The sequence below is a fragment of the Arachis hypogaea genome, chromosome 17 (genome assembly GCF_003086295.3).
Source record: "Arachis hypogaea cultivar Tifrunner chromosome 17, arahy.Tifrunner.gnm2.J5K5, whole genome shotgun sequence".
Lineage (NCBI taxonomy): Eukaryota > Viridiplantae > Streptophyta > Magnoliopsida > Fabales > Fabaceae > Arachis > Arachis hypogaea.
The window spans coordinates 10918159-10943400 of NC_092052.1; the positions used below are offsets into that span (position 1 = coordinate 10918159).

Genomic DNA, 25242 nt, shown 5'->3' on the forward strand with positions numbered 1-25242 from the left:
TTATAGTATATAATAGTATAATAGATATAAACTAATTAATAAATTATTAAAATAAAAAAATAATAGTTATTTTAATATAAAAACAAAATAAAAATATTTATGATAGAATAAAATTAACAAAATACTTATTATTCCTATTTCATATTATTTTAGAATAGCTAGATGTTCTTAAAATATTAATGAAAATATGTATTTAAAATTTTAATTTTAAATTTTTGACTAATTTTTATTTTTTATTTAGATAGGACTGGGTCAATCAGTTTAACCAGTGATCCATCGGTTGAACCAATAACCCAGTGATCCAATAACTTGACCAATTCGATCACCAGTTCAGTTCTGACAACTATAATATAGTGAAACTATTTTTAGATACCATATTTTAAAGTTATCTTAATTAAATCAATAAATAATGGAATTATTAGATTATATATATTATTAAAATTAATATAGAAAAAGCAAGTAAAACATACACTGCTTTTCCATGTGAAAAAGTTAATTAACGACTATGTATGCCAAAATAAAATTAATACTACTTTTAAATTAAATTTTTAAAAAATAAAAATCAAAACTGCATCATTGATCAATAAAATTTGAAGTTAATATAAAATTCTCTGTATATACAATTAAGTAATTAAAATCAATGGGTTAAGCACGATTTTTAGTCCCTAAAGTAGGGATTGAAAATTTTTTTGTCTTTATCCTTTTTTTCGCTACAAAATGGTTCTAAAGGTTTCAATTTGTTTTAAAATTGTCATTCAGACAAAAATGTCCTTCTCCCTTCTTCCCCAAAATGCAGAAACAGAAGCAGATAAATGCAGAATGCAGAAGCAGCAGAAGAATGCAGTAGCAAAAAGCAGTGAAACAACAAGAACAATGAAATAACAATAAGTAAATAACTAGAAGAACAACACTAACAACAACAATGGATAATGAAATCAGAACAACAACAAAAATAAAACCAGAAGCAGAAGCAAAAACAGAAGTTGAAGCAGAAGCAAAAGCAACAATGGCGAGGAACATCGACGACCGAGCGAGGAGGAGGAGCAGAAATGGTGAGCGCGGCGCTGAACGCGGTCTCCCGCTTCCTTCCGATCTCTTTCTTCTCCCTTGCTCTCTGTCTCCCTCCCCCCTCTTCATCTGTGTGTGTGGCTGTTTTCCCTTCCGTTCTCTCCATCATAGGTGGCGGCACAGCAGCGTGGCAGTGCTACCTTCCCTTCCCCCTTCTTCCTTCTTCCCTCTCCCCCGCCCCCTCCCATTCTCTTTCTTTCCCCCCACCCCCATTCTCTTTCTTCCCCCTTCGTCGTTCCTTTCTTTCTTATTTTTTTAATTTTATTTTATAATTTTTTAGTTAGGGGTAATTTGGTAATAAAAATAAAAAATTTGGTAAAAAGGACGATTTTAAAACAAACTAAAACCTTTGGGACCATTTTATAGCGAAAAAAGGCCGAAAACAAAAAACATTTTCAGCCCCTACCTTATGGATCAAAATCGTACTTAACCTAAAATCAATATATTTACGGTACAAGAAAATTGGGGAAGATATCATATTTGAAAAAAATATGTGATCACAATTCATAAATGTAAAGAGGGAGTCACTCAGATAAAGACGTCTAAAATGTTTTTTTAAAGATGTTTTTTAATAATTAAAATTTAATACATATAATTAATTAAACCGTGTTATTTTTGTCAAAATTAGGTCAGACAAATTAATTTGACCGAAAAATAGTGAATCAAATCTTGAATTGATCTAAATTACTATTATTTTTTTTTATAAAAAATGACTACAACATCCTTATTATAGAAAATGATTAAAATATTCTTATTATATAATATTAATTTTGAGAATCCTAAATCATTTACTTCTCCGCCGTTATAGGGTTAGGATTTAAAGTTTTTAATATATATATATATATATATAATAGGAGTATTTTATTCATTTTTTATAATAAGGATATTGTAGTTATTTTTTATAAAAAATAATATTAATTTAGTTCGATTCAAGATTTAATTCACCATTTTTTGGTCAAATTAATTTGTTTGGCCTAATTTTAACAAAAATAACACAATTTAATTAATTATATGTGTTAAATTTTAATTAATAAAAAATATCTTTAAAAAAAGACGTTTTAAACGTCTTTATTTAAGTGACTCCCATATAAAAAACCTCTCCCATTTGAACCAAAAAAAAGGAGAGATTGTGCGATAAAATAAATATTTTTCCCATTAAATCAAACAGAGAAGTAATAATTAAATGAAATTTATTTATAAACCAAAGAAAATCCTTATAAAAAAATGATGTTTACTTCGATATAATGATAAATTTATACGTACCGATATAATAAAATTATAGAAAAATAACAAAATGACACGTGGATTATATTATCCACGTCAGTATTTAATTTTTTCTTAAAAAAATATATACAATATCAATACTTTTACTAAGACACTATTATAATTTAGTAAAAATAAAAAAAATATTTTTATTTAATTTTATAAAAAGACATAAATATCTTTTTTTTATATTAGACCAAACTATCTATTTAAATTAATCAAAATTTAAAATTTAATTAACTTTAATCTTATAATTTTAAATTTTAAATAATTTGAAAAATAAAACAAAAACACATTTAATTATTCATACACACTAGAAACAATTGCTTCAATCTTATTAATGCTCCCACAAACTCTAATCTCTCATAGTCATTTATACAAAATAAAAATCTAAAAAACTAAAAAAAATTAAAGAACTTCTTCATCTTGTGAATTTTCTCACCAATCTTTCACCCTCTTAAGGAATGTCTTTCATTCTTAATTCTCAGACTCAAACTCTCTCTTCTCACTCACTGCAACTAGCCCACTAGATTTTCACTCGACTCTCGACTCTCGACTCTCGTCTCATTCACACTTTCCGGCGTCTCGTTGTTCATCTTTTCGCCGGCGTTTCAACGCTCTCTCAGCCTTTCCAAGGCTCCTCGTTGCCAACCACAAAAGCAACTCGATTGTGAGGTTAACCACTGTTTTAACATTGATAGTAATGAGAAGGTGGATCTTGGATGCGAAATATTCATAATTGAAGCTATTGTTACCTTTTGCTAAAGACTGCCTGAATCATTAGGTTTTCATTAAGATATCATCGAGTCTTGATATAGATGTTTTTCTTCTCATGTCTAATTTTATGATTATACTAAACTATTTTGCCAAAAGATTGCGTATCCCCAAATATTATATTTCAAGTGAATATTAGTTTTTAAGTGGAGTCCTATACATTAGTGATGATCCATTGCTCTTTTTGCCAGATAAACTAGTAATAGTTTTTGCAAATTTTTCTTTCATTTTTTTATTTATCTTTGACAGCCATGCATAAACCAGCTAGCTAGCTTCTGGCATGAATTTGTTGAGGAATATAGCTCACAACTACTTATACTTTTGTCTGTCTGATATGAAGAAAGGGTTTGTTCTCATTACACAAAGTGTTGTATTACTTATAAATTTAAGATATACAACATAATATCAACTTATATTTTATTTATGGATTAATAAGTGTATTTAGAACACCCTTTTTATATTGAAAATCAAAATTTTCAGAATATTTATTAACAAAATCCTTCTTTAGAGTTCATGCATTCTAAGCTATTAATGTTTAGGATGAAAATGTACAGATAGTCAGGCCTGACTCTTTGGGAAATTGGGACCATTCTACTAGTTGAAGATTGATTTTCAATGAAGAGTGAAAAAATAAGGTTCATCATGAACTAAAATGTTTAGAGAAAGGGAAAGAAACAAAAGCTAAAAGTTATGTGGTCAGCTGTTACAAGAACAACCTGGCTATCAGCTTAGAAATCATAAATTATATGCATAGGATATGAGTAATGTAGAAAGAAAGCGTAAGAGATCTGGAAATAAGAGCATATTAAAAACTCATTGAACCTGGGAAAGCAAATCAGCAGCAACATGAGAAGGAATTGCATGCTTATCTGCAATGACTAAAACTTCAGATGGACCAACTAACATGTCAATTGAAACCATGGCCTCACTATTCTGTAGAAGATTTTGAAATTAAACGAGAGAAGAAAAAAGCTCTATGATTGAAAGTATGAAACACAATAGCATATGCAGATTCAGAGATTTAATAATGGTTTCTTTAATGCTTACTTGAAGTATCATTTTTGCAACTGTGAAATATTTCAGGGCCATAGATCTTTTCAACCTACAAGAGTATTACCGCAAGTACAAAGTCAAAGATTGATGGAAAAATTTATCAACTCCAAAGTACTTAGACTCCTTTTTTTTTCAACTCCAAACTACAAAGTACAAGAGTATTACTCGACGAGTTGCTTTTGTTGTTGGCGACGAGGATCCCTAGAAAGGTCGGGAGACGTTGAAACGCCAGCAACAAGACGAGACAAACGACGAGACGCGGGCAAATGTGAAGGAGACCAGAGTCGAGTGAGACTCCAGTGGATTAGTGGCAGTGAGAAAGAAGAGAGAGTTTGAGTGTAAGAATTGATATTGAAAGACATTTTTGAGAGGGTGAACGATTGGTGAGAATATCCAAAAGATGAAAAAATTCTTTAATTTTTTTTAATTTTTTAGATTTTTATTTTGTATAAATGATTATGAGAAATTAGGGTTTACGAAAAACATTAATAAGATTGAAGCAATTGTTTTTAGTGTGTATGAATAATTAAATGTGTTTTTATTTTATTTTTTAAATTGTTTAAAATTTAAAATTAAAGTTGGTTTAATTTTAAATTTTAATTAATTTAAATGGATAGTTTAGTCTAATATATTTTTTTTATAAAATTAAATAAAAATATATTTTTTTATTTTTATTAAAATATAAAAATATTTTAATAAAAATATTAATATTGTATATTTTTTTTAAGAAAAAATTAAATATCCACGTGAATCCACATGTCATTTTGTTATTTGTCTACAATTTTTTTTTTATTATATGGGTACGTATAAATACCTAAAAAAAATAGACAATAGTATCAACATTCATTTTCTTTCTTTTTTACTCATTTCCCTCCTTACATTCTGAAACTCTTAATGTTCCTTTGACATTTTAAGCTTCCAAACGAACAAAATCATCATATAATATATCTACTTATTAGACAGCATTATTGATATTATTATCTAATCGGTATTAATGGGTTCTAGAAGTAGGTATGATCCATGGAGACCGGTGTCGGAAGAAGAGAATCAGCAGCCTCCACCATCGCTGGAGACAATAATCAAGGAGCAAGAGGAAGAAGCTAAGAACAAGAAGAAGCAAGAACTAGAGCAAGAAGCAAAGAACAAGAAGAAGCAAGAACAAGAGCAAGAAGCTAAGAACAAGAAGAACCAAGAACAACAAAGTGGTTCTCCTGTGGAAGAAAGAACAACCGTTGGTGGTGATGGTGGTGCCGCAACGACGTCACCTGTGGAAGAAAGCACAACCGTTGGTGGTGATGATGGTGCCGCAACGGCGTCTCCTGTGGAAGAAAGCACAACCGTTGGTGGTGATGGTAGTGCCGCAACGGCGTCTCCTGTGGAAGAAAGCACAACCGTTGGTGGTGATGGTGATGCCGCAACGGCGAAGGCAGTGGAGATTGATCCTCGTCTGACATCTTTTCTTCAGAACGATGAATCTTTTCTTACTCCTTGGAGTTGGGGTTCAAATTCTAATTCAGGTTCTTCAAACCAGCAAGAAAGAAGAAGCTACTATCAATCTCAACCTGGGCGGTCGTTGTTTGCTACACAGGTGAAACTCTCAATTCAATTCAAACCAAACCAGTTCTCTTTTTTTCTTTATTTTATAATTCTTGATTATTGGTGTAATCGTTAACCCTTTTTTTTTATATTATTATCAGTATGAAGAGTATTTTGGGACACGTGGTTATTATCGGGGACCTAATCATCAATCTGATTCAAGTAAACCTAGTTGATAAGGTATGTGAAAAGACTGAAAATTTTTTTCCATATAACAATGCTGATGAATGAACAATGTTAGCTTCACAAATCACAGTTATTGTTTATACATTTCAATGCTACAATCAAATACATATCACCCTATCTTTAAATTAAAGGTATATGTTAGTTTCTCTTACTAGTTGTTTATGGGTTTAATTCTTAGAGTATGTATATCTTTGTATGGCTTTTAACACAAGAAACCTTGTTTCAAGGTGTTGGTTGTATACTCTGCATGGAACTATGTGTCTCTGTGTATGAATTGTAACACAAGATATTGCATTGTTTTAAATTGATAGTGACACAATAAGTTACAATAGTTATATACCCGTTGATGTGTATTCCTGCAAATTATGTTCAATCTTCACTATTCTTTAAGTTTTCTTTTAAATTGTTTAATTATAATATAGTATTAGATTCTATTTTATATTTGTTAGGTCACATGTATATTGTATATTCAATTTTAAATATTCAGTTTTAGATGTTTTAGAAAATATGATATATTTGTTAAATATAATTTTAACATTCTTTATTAAGCTAACTTTTAAAATTGAATTAGATCCAATTAATTTTAGTTCAACTACATGTCAAGAAATATACACATGAATAAGTTAATGGAATATATTATTCAGAACTCAAAGGTTTCCTCTTTCTTTTTTTTAGGTTTGTTGACTGTGTTGACTGGGAGAGGTGTTAATACGGTGACAGTAAGGGAGCAAGCAATGAAACATGAAGAGCTGAATTGAATTTGAATAGCACAATAGTAATTAATTCTGACAATTCTTTATAGTTAGTAATTTCAAGTTGATGATTTTTACTTTTCTGTTATAGATGAATGTGAAATCTGTTGAGAACCGACTAGTATTATGGGTTGGATCTCTTAATACTTATTAGTGTTAAGAGGAAAATCTTTTAACCAAAATATAGATTTACTTTGTTTTTCATTTATGCTCTATGGCAATTTACTAGGGAAAGATATTAGCTTATTAGGGAAAGCCAACACATAAATTTACATTCTTCATTACTTATAATTTATATCAATGCACAATCCAACTTAGAAAACTATTGCCAGATAAAAAAAAAAAAAAGGAAAGTAGACTTCAATAGTTCAATACATATAGTAGTTTGAATGTTTGACAATAACGAAATCCAATAATAATATCAAATTAGAAAAGATTTTGGGATTAATGCAGGTTGATAATATTTACTTTCTGCTTCATTATTATACAAGTCATATTTATAGTATATACCTTCCATGATTCTATCATGCTTTTGATTATATTTGTATTTCTCCTTTCTTAAATTAAGCATGTCTCAATATCTAGGTTCATTAAAATAGATAAATTTTTAATAAGATTAAGCTTTGACGGAAGATGTTTTAGGAATGGTTTAATTACTCTAATTGTCTTTATAATTTTATTAAAATTTTAATTAAATTTTTATATTTTTTTAATTAAATTCTTACATTATTTTTAATTTTATAATTAGGTTATTTCTATTTTCTAGTATCAAAAGTACTAAAATTAACTAAATATTTATCTGTAAATTAAAGATATTCACAATTAAAAATTTAACTAGATCTTTAAACATATATTTTTTTAAAAAAATATTTTACTAATTTTAATATTTTTAACATAAAAAAATTTAATTATAAAATTAAAAATAATGTAGAGATCTAATTAAAAAAAAAGTATAAAAATATAACTTGATTAAAAAGTAGTTGATGAAACTATAAAGAATAATAAAATAATTAAACCTTTAGAAATTTGAAGTTATAATATATATCTTTAAAAATTCTTAAGGAAGATTAAAAATTTTAGGTAGAAATAAGATTGTACAGAAAAAAATAAAAAGAAAAATTCGACTAAATTCTCTTTAATTCTATTAATATAACATTTAAAAGACCTTCATAAATTTCAGGGTGACACATCTAACGTATTTATTTTAAAATTTCAATACTCATTGTGTTCTTGTTTATTGATCACTTTAAAATTTTGATATGATTTATAATTAAATATATTTGTAAAGTTACCGATAAAAAATAGAATAAAAGAAAAAAAAAATACATGTTAACAACAGAACCCATGATACACACTTTGAGTTTAACACAATGGGTAGTCTATGTAAAGAATTAAAAAAAAAAAAAATACATACTTACCTTTCACAACTTTTCCTCCAAATCAAAATTTTCAACACAATTTTTCATAAATAATTTTAATAAAATATTATATGTATAAAAAAAGTAGTCACTATACATTTGTGAAAACATTCTTAAATATTCTTAATAATTTATTTTATAACAAAGTAAAGTATACAACATAAATTAATTAGAGATAATAAATTTTTTATTTTATTTTGAGAGTATTTAAAAATAACTTACATTTTTATATAAATATATTTATTATTTAATTTATTTTTAATATATATTTTATATTCTAAATGATAATAATAGTAGTATATTTTCAAAATATACAAAATATGGTTGTAAACTTGTATTTATTAAGTTAACAAGTTGATATAAGGAAAGGAAAAAAAAAAAAAAAACGGCAAGAATAACCTGGCGTACCGCTAAGCCCAGCGAGACACTGTAACTAACTGTAACTGAATCTTTCATCTCCTTGTTTTCTAAATGTCTCTTACTTCCTATTCTCCCTCCATTTCCTTTTCCACCAATGGCCAACCTGTGGCGCGCCGCGGTTGGCCTCGCAACCAATCCGGCAACCGCGGACCACGACGCCATCGAGTTCTGGTCGAACCCTGAGCGAACCGGCTGGCTAACAAAGCAGGGAGAGTACATCAAAACGTGGCGCCGTCGCTGGTTCGTCCTCAAGCAAGGGGAGCTTTTCTGGTTCAAAGACTCAACCGTCACGCGCGCGTCAAAGCCACGCGGCGTCATTCCCGTCGCGTCTTACCTTACCGTTAAGGGCGCAGAGGACGCGATCAACAAGCCTTGCGCGTTCGAGCTATCCTCGCGCTACGAGACGATGTACTTCATCGCCGATTCGGAGAAGGAGAAGGAGGATTGGATCAACTCTATTGGTCGCTCCATTGTTCAGCATTCTAGATCCGTCACTGACAATGAGATCGTCGATTACGACAAGCGATGATTCCTCACGCGCCTGCAATCTGTTTCGGTAAATCGACAAATCAAACCTCTCTTTTGCCCTTTTCTATTTGTGTATATTAATGAATCGTGTTGAATTGTTATCTCACATTACTGTAATTGAAGAGAACGAACATATAATGATATAGTTTCTTATATAAACCAAGATTGATGGTAATAAATTTGTGAGCAAGTATTATTCCTTAATCCTTGTAAATGGTAGAGAAGAGAACACAGACAACACGCAATAATTCACAAAAAAGAAGAAGGATAATCCAACTCAAAGCAGCTAAATGTTTCTCATAATCATGACACCTATTTATGGAAGCAGTTTGCGTTTAATTGCATGCAGCTCCATTACGACATCTTTAATGTTCATCCGTCGAGTGGGAAACTCTTGAGAACATGCAACTCCAATCCTGGCAAAGGACACTATACACTCCTTGATACTTTGCTTTTGCGTGATCTTTCTTTCTCCTTCACCAAACGGAATTAACAATCTTGAATCAACAATCTCAGTGATTCTTTCTGGAATTGCCTTTTTACAAAACTTGTGTAGGCTTAGATCTTCACCAAACATGTCATCTGTTGGTTTCTTTCCGGTTAGTATTTCCAAAAGAAGAATTCCATATCTATAGATGTCTCCTTGTGGTGATACTGGTCCACCTGCTCCATACTCTAAATGATTCCAACAAATGATAAGGGAAGAAGAATAGACATAACGCAACAACATAATGATTATAGACAAGTTATTTTCAGTTTAATAAATATTTCAAGAAGTTGATTGCCATAATAAGGTAGATATCATAAGTAAATTAATGCAATTATGCATGATAGTATCATGAATCTAACAAATAATAATACATGAATTAATTTGAAGAAATAGTAGACAAATATTACCAAAAGTTATCAAGAGCACTTTTACCTGGTGGAACATATCTGATGGTTCCCTTAATTGTAGAGGAACTTCCATGATTACTGGTAGAATAGCTTCTGTCCCCTTGAACAAGTCTTGCTAGACCAAAGTCTTCTAAGTGGGCAACAATATCATCATCAAGAAGCACATTGCTAGGCTTAATATCACAATGAATTATGGCTTCCCCTGAATCATTGTGAAGATAATCCAATGCAAAAGCTAAATCAAGAGCAATATTTACCCTTTGCATAAGGTTCAGACTCGGATTTGTGGAGTCGCTATCTTCAATAGTGTTGTGCAACAAAGTTTCTAGGCTCCCATTAGACATGAACTCAAACACTGTGGCCTTGAAATCATTCCCTTTGTAATCAACACAAGACACTCTCCAATGGTGCCTTCCATATTTTGCTGACTTGTGACCCTTCTTCTCTCTTTTTCACCAATTGGAATGAGCAATCTTGAATCAACAATCTCAATGATTCGTTCTAGAGTTGCCATGTTACAGAAATTGTGTAGGCTTAAATCTTCACCAAACATGCTATTAGTTGGCTTCTTTCCAGTGAGCATCTCTAAAAGAAGAATTCCATAGCTATATATGTCTCCTTCTGCTGACACTGAGCCACCTGCTCCATACTCTGATTTAAACAAAATTTCAGGAAAGGAGAAGAGAAATAATGCAATAATATCATCATTATAAATTAATTATTTTCAGTTCAATAAAGTAAATATATTAAGGGGTTGATTGCCATAAATACTTGATACTAAAATTACTTAGATATGATTATAAAGGAAGAAATATGAGAAAAACATTTCAGAAGGATATTGTAAGATATATCAAGAGAAACTGACACTGAACTGGGGGAATATATCCAATGGTTCCCTTAATTGCAGAAGAGCTTGCTTGATTACTGCTAGAACAGCTTGCGGCACCATGAACAAGCCTAGCTAATCCAAAGTCTCCCAAGTGAGCAACAACTTCATCATCAACTACAACATTGCTTGGCTTTATATCACAATGAACTACGGCTTCTTATGAAATTCATAAAATTAAAGTATACTAATAAATTTTATACTAGACAATAAAAACTTTGCTATCTAATATAACTTGAAGCAAAAGCAAGCTTGAATGTGTTGTACGAAAAGTATTCACATTTTGTAAATTATGAATTTATGAAAATTGTGAAAAATAATATATTTTTTTAAAGGTTTTTACGTCTTTTTAGCGAATGTGAGTAATTGAGTGATAGCTTTGTATATTTTCATATAACTTCTTCGTTTTTTCTTCCTAAATAAAAGAATCGTGTTTTTCTTTTTATTCAAAGAACAAAATTATATTTTCACTTGCCATAAAATTTTTGCAATATTTTCTTTACATTTTATCCAAACAACACTTTAAAAGAATTATTTGGATTGTGTTTATGCAATTGAACATAGCTTTGTATGTGTTTATGTTTACCAAAAAGGTTTTCTTCAAAAAGTCTACTTGAAGTTTCTTTGTGGAATTGATTATAAATGTGTATGATTTTGTGTAATTTCTTAAATTCTTTTTCAAATAAAAGAGTAATTATAATTCTTATCAAAGAATAAAATAAATTTTTACTTGTTATCAATTTTTTTTTTCTAATTTTTTCAATTATTTGGATTATATTTGTGTAATTGTCTTTGATAAAGAAATATTTAATCAAATGTATAATTATTAATTGTGAATGATCTTTTTAATTAGATTTAAGTGTTATTAGTTTCTATTTCTTAAATAAACTGGTTACAACATACACAATAATTAACAAGTAGTGAGTGACCATGAGTGAATGAGAGATTGCCAATAATAAGATTACGATGATATGATAATGGTGTGGACTATGGAGCATTATGTGTCAAGGTTTTAATATAATACTATGTTGGTTTTTTCTTTTATATATTATAAATTATAAATAGATAATAAATGGATAGAAATAAATAGATATTAATTGAAGATATATAAAGCCTTGAACTGATGCAAATGACACACTAATACAGAGGACAGAGCGCATAAACTTAAAATGTTACATACCACATTAAAAGCACACTAATAGAGAACATAAAAGCACAGAAATTGAAATGTATAGTGCAGCGAGTTGTCATCATGATTGACAACGGCAGTTATTAGCATGATAGCTTTTGCTTGATTGCAAGCAATTCAGTTATGACATCTTTTATGCTCATTCGCTGATTAGGAAACTCTTGAGAACATGCAACTCCAATACTAGCAAAGGACACAAGACATTCTTGAATGGTGTCTTCCATATTTTGCTGTTGTGTAACCCTTCCTTCTTGATGATCAATTGGAATGAGCAATCTTGAATCAACAATCTCAGTGATTCCATCTAGAGTTGCCATGTTACAGAAATTGTGTAGGCTTAGACCTTCACCAAACATGCTATCAGTTGGCTTCTTTCCGGTGATCATCTCCAAAAGAAGAATTCCATAACTATACATGTCTCCTTCTACTGACACTGGAGATCCTGCTCCATACTCTGTTTGATTCAAACAAAAAGTTGAAAAAAGGGACAACAGAAATAATGCAATAATATCGTCATTATAAACTAATTATTTTCAGTTCAATAAATTAAATATATTAAAGGGATGATTGCCATAAATACTTGATAATTAAATTGCTTGGGACAAAGGGATCGGCAAAAGCATATAGTAAAAATATCATGTCAAAAGCAAAACAGTTATTTAATTTGACAAATTGTCTTGTTGCTACAATATGCAAAAGGAGAAATCTAAGCAAAACATTTTCCAAAAGATATATATTATTAGATATATCAAAAGAAACTTACCTGGCGGAATATATCCAATGGTTCCCTTAATTGCAGAGGAGCTAGCGTGATTACTGCTAGAACGGCATGCGTCACCATGAATGAGTCTAGCTAATCCAAAGTCTCCCAAGTGGGCAACAACTTCATTATCAAGTAGAACATTGCTTGGCTTAACATCGCAGTGAACCACAGCTTCCCCAGAACCATTGTGAAGATAATCCAATGCAAAAGCTATGTCAAGAGCAATATTTACTCTCTGCATAAGGTTGAGACTCATATTTGTGGATTCGCTATCTTCAATAGCGTTGTGCAACAAGGTTTCTAGACTCCCATTAGGCATGAACTCAAACACTATGGCCTTGAAATCATTCCCTTTGTAATCAACACTTGAACAACAAGTCAGTATGCTGACAAGGTTTCTGTGCTTGATTTTTCCTAAAGCTTTGCATTCGGCCATGAAACTCTTTGATGCCCCCCGTGTTTGAAGATTCAACACCTTCACAGCAACAGGCCTCTCAAAATGGACAAGGATTCCTCTATACACAGAGCCAAAGCTTCCTGTGCCAACTAAATTGGATGAAGAAAATCCATTTGTTGCTTGATGTAGCTCTCTATAAGAAACCTTCACATAGCCATATTGCAAAGCTAGAGAAGTAGTATATAAATTTTTTGCCTTTTTCTTGAAGAGATATATACTAATAAAAGCTACAAAAGAGATTAGAACCCCTCCAAATGCAATGAAGAGGATGACTCTCTTTTTGAGAGATCTCTTCTGTGAGGGCAACATAGGGCATGCAGGAAGATTCAATTGAGGTATCCCACCGCAAAGATCTTTGTTTCCAACGAGTGATATTGCTGTGACATTATTAAATACTCCTCCTACCGGGACTTCACCATAGAGATGGTTGAAAGATACGTTCAACATACTCAGAAACGTGAGATTCACAAGTTCATGAGGGATTGTGCTTGAGAAGTTGTTATTAGAAAGGTCTAAGATTTCAAGGGATAGTAGAGATCCCAAGAATGAAGGTATACTTCCATGGAATGAGTTTCTTTCTAGTACGAGCTCTGTTAAAGCAGTGCAAGCACTAAGTCTCGTGGGAATCTCACCAATGAGCTTGTTATCTTGTAAATCCAAGATGGAAAGATGGTTCAAGTTTCCAAGATCAGAAGGAATGGGGCCGGTAAAAGAGTTGGAGTATAGTAACAACTGTATTAAGCCTTGCTGGTTGCCAAATGTTTGATTGGGTATGTTACCACTTAAGTTGTTTTCAGATGCAGAAAATTTTTGCATGTTGGTGCAGTATCCAAGTGTAAAAGGAATGAGTCCTTCAAATTCATTTGAGCTCAGATCAACGTCAGACAACATAGTAAGGTTACCAATGACAAGAGGGATGTTGCCATAGAACTTATTTTCACTCAACCACAACTCTCCCAGATTTTTTAGCTTTCCCATTGAATCTGGAATTGTTCCCCCAAGGAAATTTTCCTCCATATCAAGTGTTGCTAGGTTGACTAGTTTTCCAATTCCTTCTGGTATCCTTCCAGATATTTGATTCAACGCCATATCAAGCAAAACAAGATTGGTTGATAAGTTGCCTATGATATCTGGCAATACTCCCCCTAAATAATTTTCATAAAAGTCTAGGTTCTGCAATTGAGTACAATTAGTCAATGAGAAAAGAAAATCCAAATCGTGATCTCTTCCATTTCCGAATCTATTATGACCAACGTTAAATATCTGGAGTTTGTGTAAACTCCCTAGGGTAGGAGAAATTGGTCCATGAAAATTATTTACTGAGATATCAAATAGTTGCAACTCAGAAAGGTTGGATATTGAAGATGGAAAAGTACCGATGAATCGGTTCCCTCCACACGTAAACATCTTAAGATTGGGAAAGGCCAGAGGTATATTTGAGAGAAGAGTACCCATTAAGTGGTTGCGAGCGAAATCAAGAACTTGAATATTTGAAAGGTTATAAAGTGAAGGAGTAACTTGGCCAGAAAAATTATTTGAACTTAAACTCAAAAATTTCAAATTTGACAACCTACCCAAAGCTGGAGTTATTCTTCCTTCCAAATGATTAACTCCAAGTGACAACGCCTCAAGGGATGAAAGATTTCCCAAAGAAGGCGGGATACTACCAACAAAATTGTTGACTGCAAGCCCCAGATGAGTGAGTTGCATCATAGAACCCAACCATGAAGGAACTTTCCCAGTTAGATTATTTTGCCACATTATAATTACCTCAAGGCTTGAACAATTTATCATCTCTATAGGAATCTCTCCATGAAGATTATTGTTGCTCAAGCCAAGAAACTGCAGTCTCTTCAAATGACCAACTTCTCTTGGAATCTCACCATGCAAGTTGATGTTAGTAAGATTGATCACCCTTAGGAACGTCAGATTTCCCAAAGATGGCGCAATAGTACCTCCCCAATATTGATTTTGAAGTTGCAAGGCTGAGACTCTCATGTGACGGCGACTGCATGTAATGCCCTCCCATGCACAGAAATGGAGAGACTCATTCCATGATGACAGAGCATGAGGATCGCCATTGGTAAGCTTGTCCTTCAAAACAAGCAAAGCAATCTTATCAGTCTCGGTACTCAAGGCCACATTCACAGCCAAGGTTTGTGAAGCCATAGATAGGAGAAACATGATGAGAGACACCATTATTTTGTTGTAGTGTGACGGTGACAATATGAGCATTGTGTAAGTATATAGAAGAGGACGATGGTGATTGGTGAAGAAAAATGTAGTACTAGTGTTGTTACTTCAATAGCTCTAACTGTTATACAGAAGAGGGCAATGGTGAAGAAAGTATACCATAGTAGTTGCTTGAAACTCTCTTATATAGATTTCTAATTTGCTTCATTATAGGATTAATAAAAATCAATCTAAAAACATTTACTGTACACACTACAACAATACTTGAATAATGAAACGGATATTAATAAATATATAAACAATTTTGGAAATTTGTGTGCATGTGAATGGAAAGGGAGTGCACAGGGCGGATATGTTATCGTCGGAAGACCAAGACTTGCAAGTTGACTTGGGAGGACTCCACGATCTTTCTTCTCTGTACTTTAATTTTAATACTTATAGCAAATTAAAAATCGCCACCTTGTGTTTGTTCTTCATTCGCATCGGCAACAAGCTAAGATGAACAGCAACAACATCAAAAATTAAAGGCGACTACTCACATGATGATGGGTGTTTTGTCTTCATGTAAATATTCTGAGTTGGCAACGATAGGATGATCACACGTGTTTCGTAGTTAGTGTATCATTAATTAAGATAAACATGTGGTCCCATCGGTTTTTTTTTATTAATATACTGGTTGGTCTGGTTCGAAGAATAAAAAATCGGTTGAACGTAGACTTGGTTCGCTGGTTTGAAAAATGAGAAAAGAATTAAATAATGAAGTGGGCTTTTTAATAGTGATGCTTGTCCAAAAAATAAAAAACAGCAGTCTAATGTTCTAATACACAAATTACAATGGTCTTAAAAAAAAAAAACCAGATTGCAATGGCCCATAAAAATACCTCGTTACTTAATTAATTATTTATTCTATTAATTTATTATGCCTGAATCAATAAATTTATATTAATACACTAAATTAGTTTGTAAAAATGTTTTAGACAGAAAATTATTATTAATAAATTTTAATTATTAAATTATTATTATATTAGATAAATTAAATTTTACATTAAATTCTGGTAAAAAATTAGATGATGACATGATAGGTTAATGTTACGTGTTATAAGATAATTGGTTGATGTGTCATGTCAGGAATACATGACATAGCACGTGTACTACTTGTTATTTGACACGTTATAAATTTATTTAGAGTCAAAATAGTTGTTTTGGTGTATAGTCAAAATAGTTGTTGAAATAACAGAATAAGTTATTTTCATACCTAAAATTTAAAAAATTAATCAAATTAGTTCCATATAAATCTCTCTTATTTTTGTCTTCATAATATTAATTCTTAATAATTTTAATACTAATTTTAGGCTTAATTACTTTGTTGGTCCTTATAGTTTTACCAAATTTTTAATTAGGTCTATGTACCTTTTTTCTTTTTAATTAAGTTTCTAAACTACCTTTAATTTTGTAATTAGGTTATTTTTCATATAAAAAATGTTAAAATTAACAGAATATTTCTTCCATAATACATGTGGCAAAGACCTAGTTGGGTTTTTAATTATGAATACTTTCAGATTACGAAGAAATATTCAGATAATTCAAACATTTTTTACACTAAAAATGAGCTAATTATAAAATTAAAAGCACTATAAGAACCCAATTGAAAGAAAAAAATTATAGAGACTTAATTAAAAAAATTTAATAAAACATAGGGATCAACAGAGTAATTGAACCTTAATTTTAATATCAATTTTTAGATCTTAATAAATAAAACTCCCTTTACATAAAAGAGGTAAATATCAAATCGGTATCCGGAAGATTCCGACGTTGACAAAATGGTACCTGACTTTTGTTATTGTCAAAATGGCCCCTAAAAATTTTTAAAATTTGACAAGCGTGTCTTCGAGCTCGACGGAGCAAATTTCCGACAAGCACAATGCTGACATAGTCACTACGTTTTGATGACATGGCAAAAATCCCCTCCAATCCTAATCCTTCTCCTGCAACGCACTTCCCCTTCCCCCTCCCCAACGCACTCCCCCCGTCCCCTTCCTGAATGCACTCTCCCCCCTCTCCAACCCTAATCCCCCTTCCCTAATCCCAAATCCTCCCTTCAAGATTAGTCACCAAGTCCAACAGACAATGACAAGAGTTAATGAAAGTTTTCACATAATTGTTGATGCCCTCACATCGTGAGGTAGTCCTAAACTCAGCACAAAATTTGTCCATCAAGTAAGAGCTAGCCCAGTTTTTCTTCCTAGCATATTGAATGTTAACCCATTCATTATTTTGCAGACCAAAAGTATCTACCATCTTAGCCCAACGGAGCTCGAACTCATCGGGATGCCACTTGCCATACATGCACTTTTTAAATTCTGCACAAAATGTTGGATCTTTGATGTTAGACGTTGCATTTTTTTGAAGGTGCCAACCGCATAATCTATGGGTTGCATTAGGGAATGCATTTGCAATACCCTCTTTCATGCCTTCATCTCCATCCGTTACCACAACAGTAGGAGATTTACCCAGCATAACATCCAGAAAGTTCTTCAACAACCATGTGTAAGTCGGTCCTGATTCATCCTCTAACACAGCGAAACCAAAAATGCAAGTTTGCCTATGGTGATTACTACCAGAAAATATCACCAGTGGCTTTTTATACTTGTTCTTTCGGTACGTGGTATCAAATGCTAGGACGTCGCCAAACAACTGGTAATCAGCCTTGGACATTCCATCTGCCCAAAATAAGTTGCCCAATCTATCTTCAGGGGTAGAACTATAGCGTGCCATCGCCATCGGGTCTAGATCAGCCTTGCCACTCAAGTATCCTATGGTAGCATTTGAATCGCCACCAATAATCCTTGCCCGTCTACTTCTTTCTATATAATTATCCAAATCTTTCTTTGAAAAGCCAACTCTATGATACCCACCTGCTTGTCCAACTAGATATCCCATAATTTGAGAAGTAGGGAGTCCATGCATGATCATTGTGTCAGTCTGAGCTTTGTTTGCATCGGTCAAACGACGATGATTTGGAATTAGGTGGACAAGGCATTGTGGTATTAACTCATGATTATGCTCCTCGACTAGTTTCCTAACCCTCCAAACTGAAGAACTTTCATCAAGGTAAATGGACAGCTTTGCCTCACAACCAGTTCGAGTCTCTGCCTTGTGCTCCCTCTTCCTATTCGAATTGTTGTAGTATTTCTCCTCTCTGTATCCTGCCTTGTTGCAAAAGAACCGTCGCCTTGTATAATTCCCATCTTTGCCACGAGCAGCATCTCCCTTACGGACTCCAAACCCAACACTTTTAGCATAACTAACATAGCACTCATATGCTGCATCAGCTGTCATCCATGAGTGGTTCCTTATGTCCTCTATTGTTAGAACACCACAATATCTACTGCTTCCACAACATGCACATGTGCAACTCACATTCTCCAGTGTCTCATTCATGTTTTGGCCTCCCTCGTCACTTTCAAAGTAAGTTGCTTCTCCTTCGATATCCATCTCCTAATGCAAACCAAACTGTTAAATGTAAAATCAAATCATAACCAAAAACATAATCATAATCCTATTTCAAATTTAACTTATTGCTGTGATAAAATTAGCATTAAAAAATTATTGTCAAATTCTACACTACAATGACACACATAAGGATCCAATAAATATATTTTTATAGTAATTCAGTTTTCAAACATGAAAATAGAAATTTTTAAACAACCACATAGGGAGGGACTCTTAAAACTAAACTAAAACTCTTGGTTTCTCTTATATCATCAACATAAAATTTAAGTTTCATCTATTACTCATTAAGACAACTACCTCAAAAATTTCGTCGTTTAAGAAATATTATTTTCACAAATAATTCTTTAAATATGATTATTTTGGATATATTTTTTAACAAAATTATTACTGATTATTTAAAGGACTAGCTTTTAGAAAATTATTAACAAAGGCACACACATAATCGGATAGGGGTTAAATAATAAAATTTATTAAAAAATACCCTACCACAAATTTCGAAAATAAATATTTGGTTTAATGTATAAATAAAACAATGCATTTAGTATTTTCCACTACCAATGTATATCCTATATCTATTCTTATTTTGAGCTTGAAATAAATTAGAGTTATGGGCAAAAACTTACCAAGAGCTGCTGAAACGATATCACTCTTCGATCTCCAGATACCTACAATTGCTCACAACTCTTTAGGAAACTTGAACTTTTTTTACTATATCAACCTTGTATATAATAACCACAATGTACTTTGTCTTCGTCATCTTCGGACAAGTACTTGGAACTGCCACACCAGCAAGGTGGTATGAATGGTCACTCCCTATGTAGACACAAGAAACTATTTTCTCTAGCTTACACTGGAAGATTGAGTTTTATCGATGGGTAATAAGGTTTTATTTTTTATTTTACTTTTATTTAAAATTTTAATTTAAATAAAAGATATCAAAATACAAACTCGATTTACTCAGTTCGGAATGAACCATTGGGTTCATCTACTTGGTTTATTAGAACTAAGTTAATTATCATGTTATTCTAAGTACATTCATTATTTTTAATGGGTCCCACAATATTGATGTGATCCTTACACACGGCAGTATTACATAGATTTAAAGTACTATCTTTGCCTGAAGACAAAACACCCATCATCATGTGAGTAGCCGCCAAAATTAAATCTATAGATGCATGAAATTGAAGTTGTTAGGGAGAAACGAAGGTGAAGAATATTTAGTTGAAGTAAACAACTAATAAATCTTCTTTTTCAATAATCTCTTATTTTCGCTTCAACCAAATGACAAATTCAGCTTATAAATCACACAAATCAATCTAAAAATGTTGAGTCTAAAAGGCACAAAATTTTATTTATGCATTCAATATCGTTAACATTTTACTGTTACTCTTCACTTTTTTTAGATCATTAAATTACCCTAGTCTTTACTCTTTAAGATACTTCTCAACAAAATTCATATATTTTTAAGAATTAGTTAACAAATGTCCTAAAAAACCATTTTTAAATTTTAAAATAATTACTATATTATTTAGTAAAATTTAAAATATTAAATTTTTAGATATATAATGAACAATAATTTAATAAACTCATTTAAATAAAAAAATTTACTATAAAAAAAATTTACAATTTAAAAATGTAAAACTTTAAAATATAAATGACAAAATAATTTTATAATAATTTAATTATTTTTATTATTTTATGTAAAGAGAATTTTTTTTATTAAGATCTAAAAATAATATTAAAATTAGTACTATAAAAAAATATTTTAAATTTAATATTATGAAAAAATAAAAAAAATTATATAAGGACTAATTTGATTAATTTTTAAGATTTTAAGTATGAAAATGACTTACGTTTGGACTTTCAGGGACTATTTTTATTATAAATATCTTTTTTACATATCAAGTGACACGTGACGTGCTAACTAAGTGTCACTGACCTGATACGTCAACCAATCATCTGGTGACACGTGACACTTAACGTGACACGTCATTATCTAACTAACGAAAGGACTAATTTAGCTTACGTTTTATTTTTCAATGACTAATATAACTAAAAAAATTATTTGAAAACTAATTTAAAAAATTAGTAATCTTTTGTAGACGAATTTGGCTATTAACCTTATAACCTAAAGAGAGAGGGTATTGTCACATCTTTTGTGACTTACACCATACCTTTTGTAAGCTTTTTTTTTTTTATTTTAAAATTATTAAAATATCCTTACAATATGAAATAAATAAAAGTTGTCTACTGCCACACCCACCTTAAAAAAACTGTACTAATTAATGCTAATTATTACATTTTTCCTATTGTTACAACTAATTCTAATTTAATTAATTTAAGTTGAAATTAGTATATAAAACCAATACTTTTACCCGTAATAATATTACGATAATATAAATTTTTTAAAATTACAATTCACTTTATTCTGACAGCATAGATTATACATGTTACAAAAAATTTATAAAATTAAATTACTTTTACAACAAAAATCGTAAGTTGACAAAAGTCTCTGTCTAAAAAGATCAAAGTATCTGTAGATAAAAAATTAAATAATAAGATTTTTAGTTAATATTTTTATATGAAAAAGTCTAATTTTTTATTAATAATTAATTTTAATATTTATTATCTAAAATTTAAAATAATTTAACGTGTATAATTTTATATTTATTTAGGTGTTAAATTTGTTGCACAAATAGAAATAATTAATTTTTATATTTGTTATTTAAAAATAATATTTTTCTCTCTATGTATATACAAATATAATTAGATATTAGTATAAAAAAATTATACTGATAGTTATAAAATTAACTCAAAATTAATTTTTTTAAAACAATTGAATCTTGATTATAATATTTAATTATAACATTAGTATTCCCTCCAAATTATATGTAATAAATATTTGAAAGAAGAAAAATAAAAATATAGATTAAAAAGATAAGCGGTGAAAATTTAAAATTAAATAAAAAATTAAAAAACTATAATAATAATAATAATAATAATAATAATAATAATAATAATATTATTATTATTATTATTATTATTATTATTATTATTATTATTTATTTGAATTATATTATTTGTTAATTTTGTTTTCTGTAGAACAGAAAGATAGAAAAAATAGAGAATGAGAAAAAAGAAAGAGAAAGATAAAGAAAAAAAAATGAGAGTGAGAGTGAGAATTTATTAATTTTGGAAGAAAAAATTTTATTTTAATTGTACAACAATATCGGATGACATATTTTGATTTGTCAAATTACTAATATAAAATATAAATTATATATAGAGTAAAAATAGTAGAGAAAAATAGAAAAATAGAGAGAGACAGGTAGGTGAGAGAATTTAGGAATGGAGTTTATTAATTTAAAAAAAATATTTTCTTTCAATTTTAATAAGAGAATATCATGTGACACATTTGATTATTAAATTAGATAGTAATATATGATACATAATATATATATATTTCAATTTTAATTTTAATTTTAATTTTAATGCAATTAAAGAATGTCATGTTGCACATTTTGATTATCAAATTAGTAATTAGTCATTGATATTGATAATGATGTATAAAATAGATAGAGTGGTTCAAGGAATGAGAGAAATAGAGAAAAGAAGAGGGAGGAGGGGAGAACTCTTTAATTTTGGAGAAAATGTTTGATTTCAATTGCAATGAGGGAGTGAGATGTGTCATATTTTGGTTGTAAAATTAGTAAGGAGGAGAGAAGAATTATTTAATTTTAGGGGAAAAGATTTAATTTCAATTATAATGAGAGAATAACATGTAATACATTTTGTTTGTAAAATTAGTAAAGAGAAGAGAAAAATTCTTTAATTTTAGAAAAAAAAAATTTGATTCTAATTATAATGAAAAAGTGACATGTAACATATTTTAATTGTAAAATTAGAGATATATAATAGATAATAAATTATCTTTTTATTTTTAACATTAAAAAATTTTAATATTTTATCCAATTTATTTTCTCATTACAAAAGTCATACGCGCGCGCATATATATATATATATATATATATATATATATTATTGATATTAGCTTATCGAAAAATTTATATTCTAATATAACTCACATAAATTTAAATAAGAAGCATGTACATGTTAATTTATTATAAATAATAAAAATATTGCCTTCGAATAAAATTAATTTCTCAACTTCGTATGAATTTCCATAAAAGTGATAAAAAGTGATAAACTTGGAGTAAACATTACGTTTGGACCAGATTTAACTAGTTATTTATCTCATTTTTTTTTAATTGATTTAGTCTTTTACATTTAACACCATATGCATAAAGGTGAAATACTAACAAGTAATCGGTGCTATGATAGTGTTTTTTTTGGTTTAATTACTCTATTAGTCTCTATAATTTTGCAAAATTTTTAATTAGGTCCTATACTATTTTTTTTTTAATTGAGTCTCTATACGTTAATTTTTTTTCAATTAAGTCCCTGCCGTGAGGATAACGTTTAAGATAACAGAATATTCTGTTTAAAAAACGAATATTCTTCTATTTGAGTTAGATATTCTAATCGTACATATCTCTATCTTTTCAAAATACCCAAAAACTCCTTGACATTTTGTCACAAAGGAAAACAAAACTCTAGCCAGCCCCTAATTTTCTCTCTGAAAATCGTGTATAGTGTGCTTCTCCTTCGGGGTCTGTCGTCTTCATCCATAGGCTTTGGCATCTTTATCCATAGCCGTCGGTCTGTCATCTTCATCCAAAGCCTCTGTCGGTCTCTGAAGATCTGCACTGACTGATCCGTCGAAGCCCTGTCCGCAACTCGGCGGGCCTCACCTCATGTTGCCGCGCCTCGCCTCGCTTTGCTGCCTGTACACTTGATCTGCCAGAACAGGTGAGTTAGTTTCTGGTTGTACCATATATTAAGGTTGTACGCTTTATGCCTTCAATCATGAACCATATATTCTTTACCACAAACACACACACAGCAACAATTTTGTTTTACTATTAGAGAGAAATGAATTACAAACTGTGATATTCAATGGATAATTTTGGAGTTTGCCATAGGTAAGCTTTATTACTATTCTCAAATGCAGATCAATACACAAAAAATTGATTACAGTTGTCCAATTCTAAAAATTAGCAACTCCTTTAGTTTATTCTAAAATTGGCAACTCCTTTAATTTATTTGTTCACTACAGTTGTCCAATTCTAAAAATATATGAATATATGTGATGAATTGACATATGAATTAGTTTTATTAATTATGAATTTTGTTTATTGTTGATTGTTGTTAGTGTGATGATGCTGGTTTGTTAGGATTCTGTTTTTTTTTTTTTTATGTAGTTGTCGTTCTTGTTGAAGCTTTTGAGGTTGATGTTTCCAACTGGTCTCCCTTTTGAGGTTGTCGTTCTTTACTTATGTTGGATTTGATGTAGTTGCCAATTCTGCCAAAGAATCTAAGAGACCGCAGGTATTTCATCTTGTGACTTGAAAATTTCTTCAGTGAGTTGTGAATTTGCTAGATATCATATATTTTACTGAATGTAGAGGCATTAGATAGAATGTATTTGATTTTGTTTTAAGTAGTTACTGCCACTGTTGCTTTAATACTTTATTACTACTATGACTAATACGAATAATTATTGATATCATCATTGCCAATAAGAACAAGTCATTTTGTAAATGTGCTTGTACTGCTGTATATCTGTGTAACAAAGCTACTATCATAGAATAATATATGGATTTGCTGTAACTAATTGAAAGTCTTGTATTCGATTCAAAGTTTTTCTCCTCTTTTATTCTCATAAATCAATTCACCAAACTTAGCTAGAGATGGTCTTGGAGCTGCATTCTCTGTCTTTTATATTGAGCTAAAGAAGTATGAGAAAGTGCTAAGGAAGTGCTTTTTTAAGGAGAAAGGACCTATAACCAATATAGACCCGATTGGCAATTTACCTGTTATTGTTGTCAAGGTATCTTTCAATTTGTTTCCGTCCAAAACTAAGTGTTTTCTAGGTTGTGTTTGATAAATGTATAGAAATAGACTATAGAAATAAGACATACAGAAATGTGTTGAGATAAGAGAAAAAAGTTGTGTTAAATACAATTTTTTATTTTCTTTTTAAGTTTTGGTAAAAAGACACATATTCTTGGATGAAAGTAATAGTACTTATGGATAGTCTCTTGATTTTGGGTCACCCTTTAACTATATATGTAACGTATTTCAGGAATCCCTGAAGAAGATTGCTCCCACTTGAATGAATGTTTCCCTGGCAATGAAGAAGGATCGTGAAATAGATAAAGCTTTT

General features: G+C 30.5%; 4 protein-coding genes across 4 annotated transcripts; 1 reads left to right on the forward strand and 3 right to left on the reverse strand.

Moving 5' to 3' along the window:
- The first annotated feature begins 8529 nt into the window (after positions 1-8529).
- Positions 8530-9237, forward strand: LOC112766917 (pleckstrin homology domain-containing protein 1). Its single transcript, XM_025812812.3, has one exon. The coding sequence runs from the start codon at positions 8625-8627 to the stop codon at positions 9057-9059; it is 435 nt and encodes a 144-aa protein (XP_025668597.1). The 5' UTR covers positions 8530-8624; the 3' UTR covers positions 9060-9237.
- On the reverse strand, positions 9228-10950 carry LOC140180873 (probable LRR receptor-like serine/threonine-protein kinase At3g47570). The gene is made up of 2 exons (XM_072222396.1): positions 9981-10950; positions 9228-9733 (listed from the first exon to the last, which is right to left on the reverse strand). Exons 1-2 carry the CDS (start codon positions 10297-10299, stop codon positions 9375-9377), a joined length of 678 nt encoding a protein of 225 aa, XP_072078497.1. The 5' UTR covers positions 10300-10950; the 3' UTR covers positions 9228-9374.
- Positions 10951-11938: 988 nt separating this feature from the next.
- On the reverse strand, positions 11939-15604 carry LOC112766919 (uncharacterized). The gene is made up of 2 exons (XM_072222397.1): positions 12794-15604; positions 11939-12484 (listed from the first exon to the last, which is right to left on the reverse strand). The coding sequence occupies exons 1-2, from the start codon at positions 15483-15485 to the stop codon at positions 12114-12116; spliced, it is 3063 nt and encodes a 1020-aa protein (XP_072078498.1). The 5' UTR covers positions 15486-15604; the 3' UTR covers positions 11939-12113.
- Positions 15605-17522: 1918 nt separating this feature from the next.
- LOC112762784 (protein FAR1-RELATED SEQUENCE 5-like) lies at positions 17523-20057 on the reverse strand. The gene is made up of 2 exons (XM_025808624.2): positions 19580-20057; positions 17523-18941 (listed from the first exon to the last, which is right to left on the reverse strand). The coding sequence occupies exon 2, from the start codon at positions 18936-18938 to the stop codon at positions 17523-17525; it is 1416 nt and encodes a 471-aa protein (XP_025664409.1). The 5' UTR covers positions 18939-18941; positions 19580-20057.
- Between the last annotated feature and the right edge of the window lie 5185 nt (positions 20058-25242).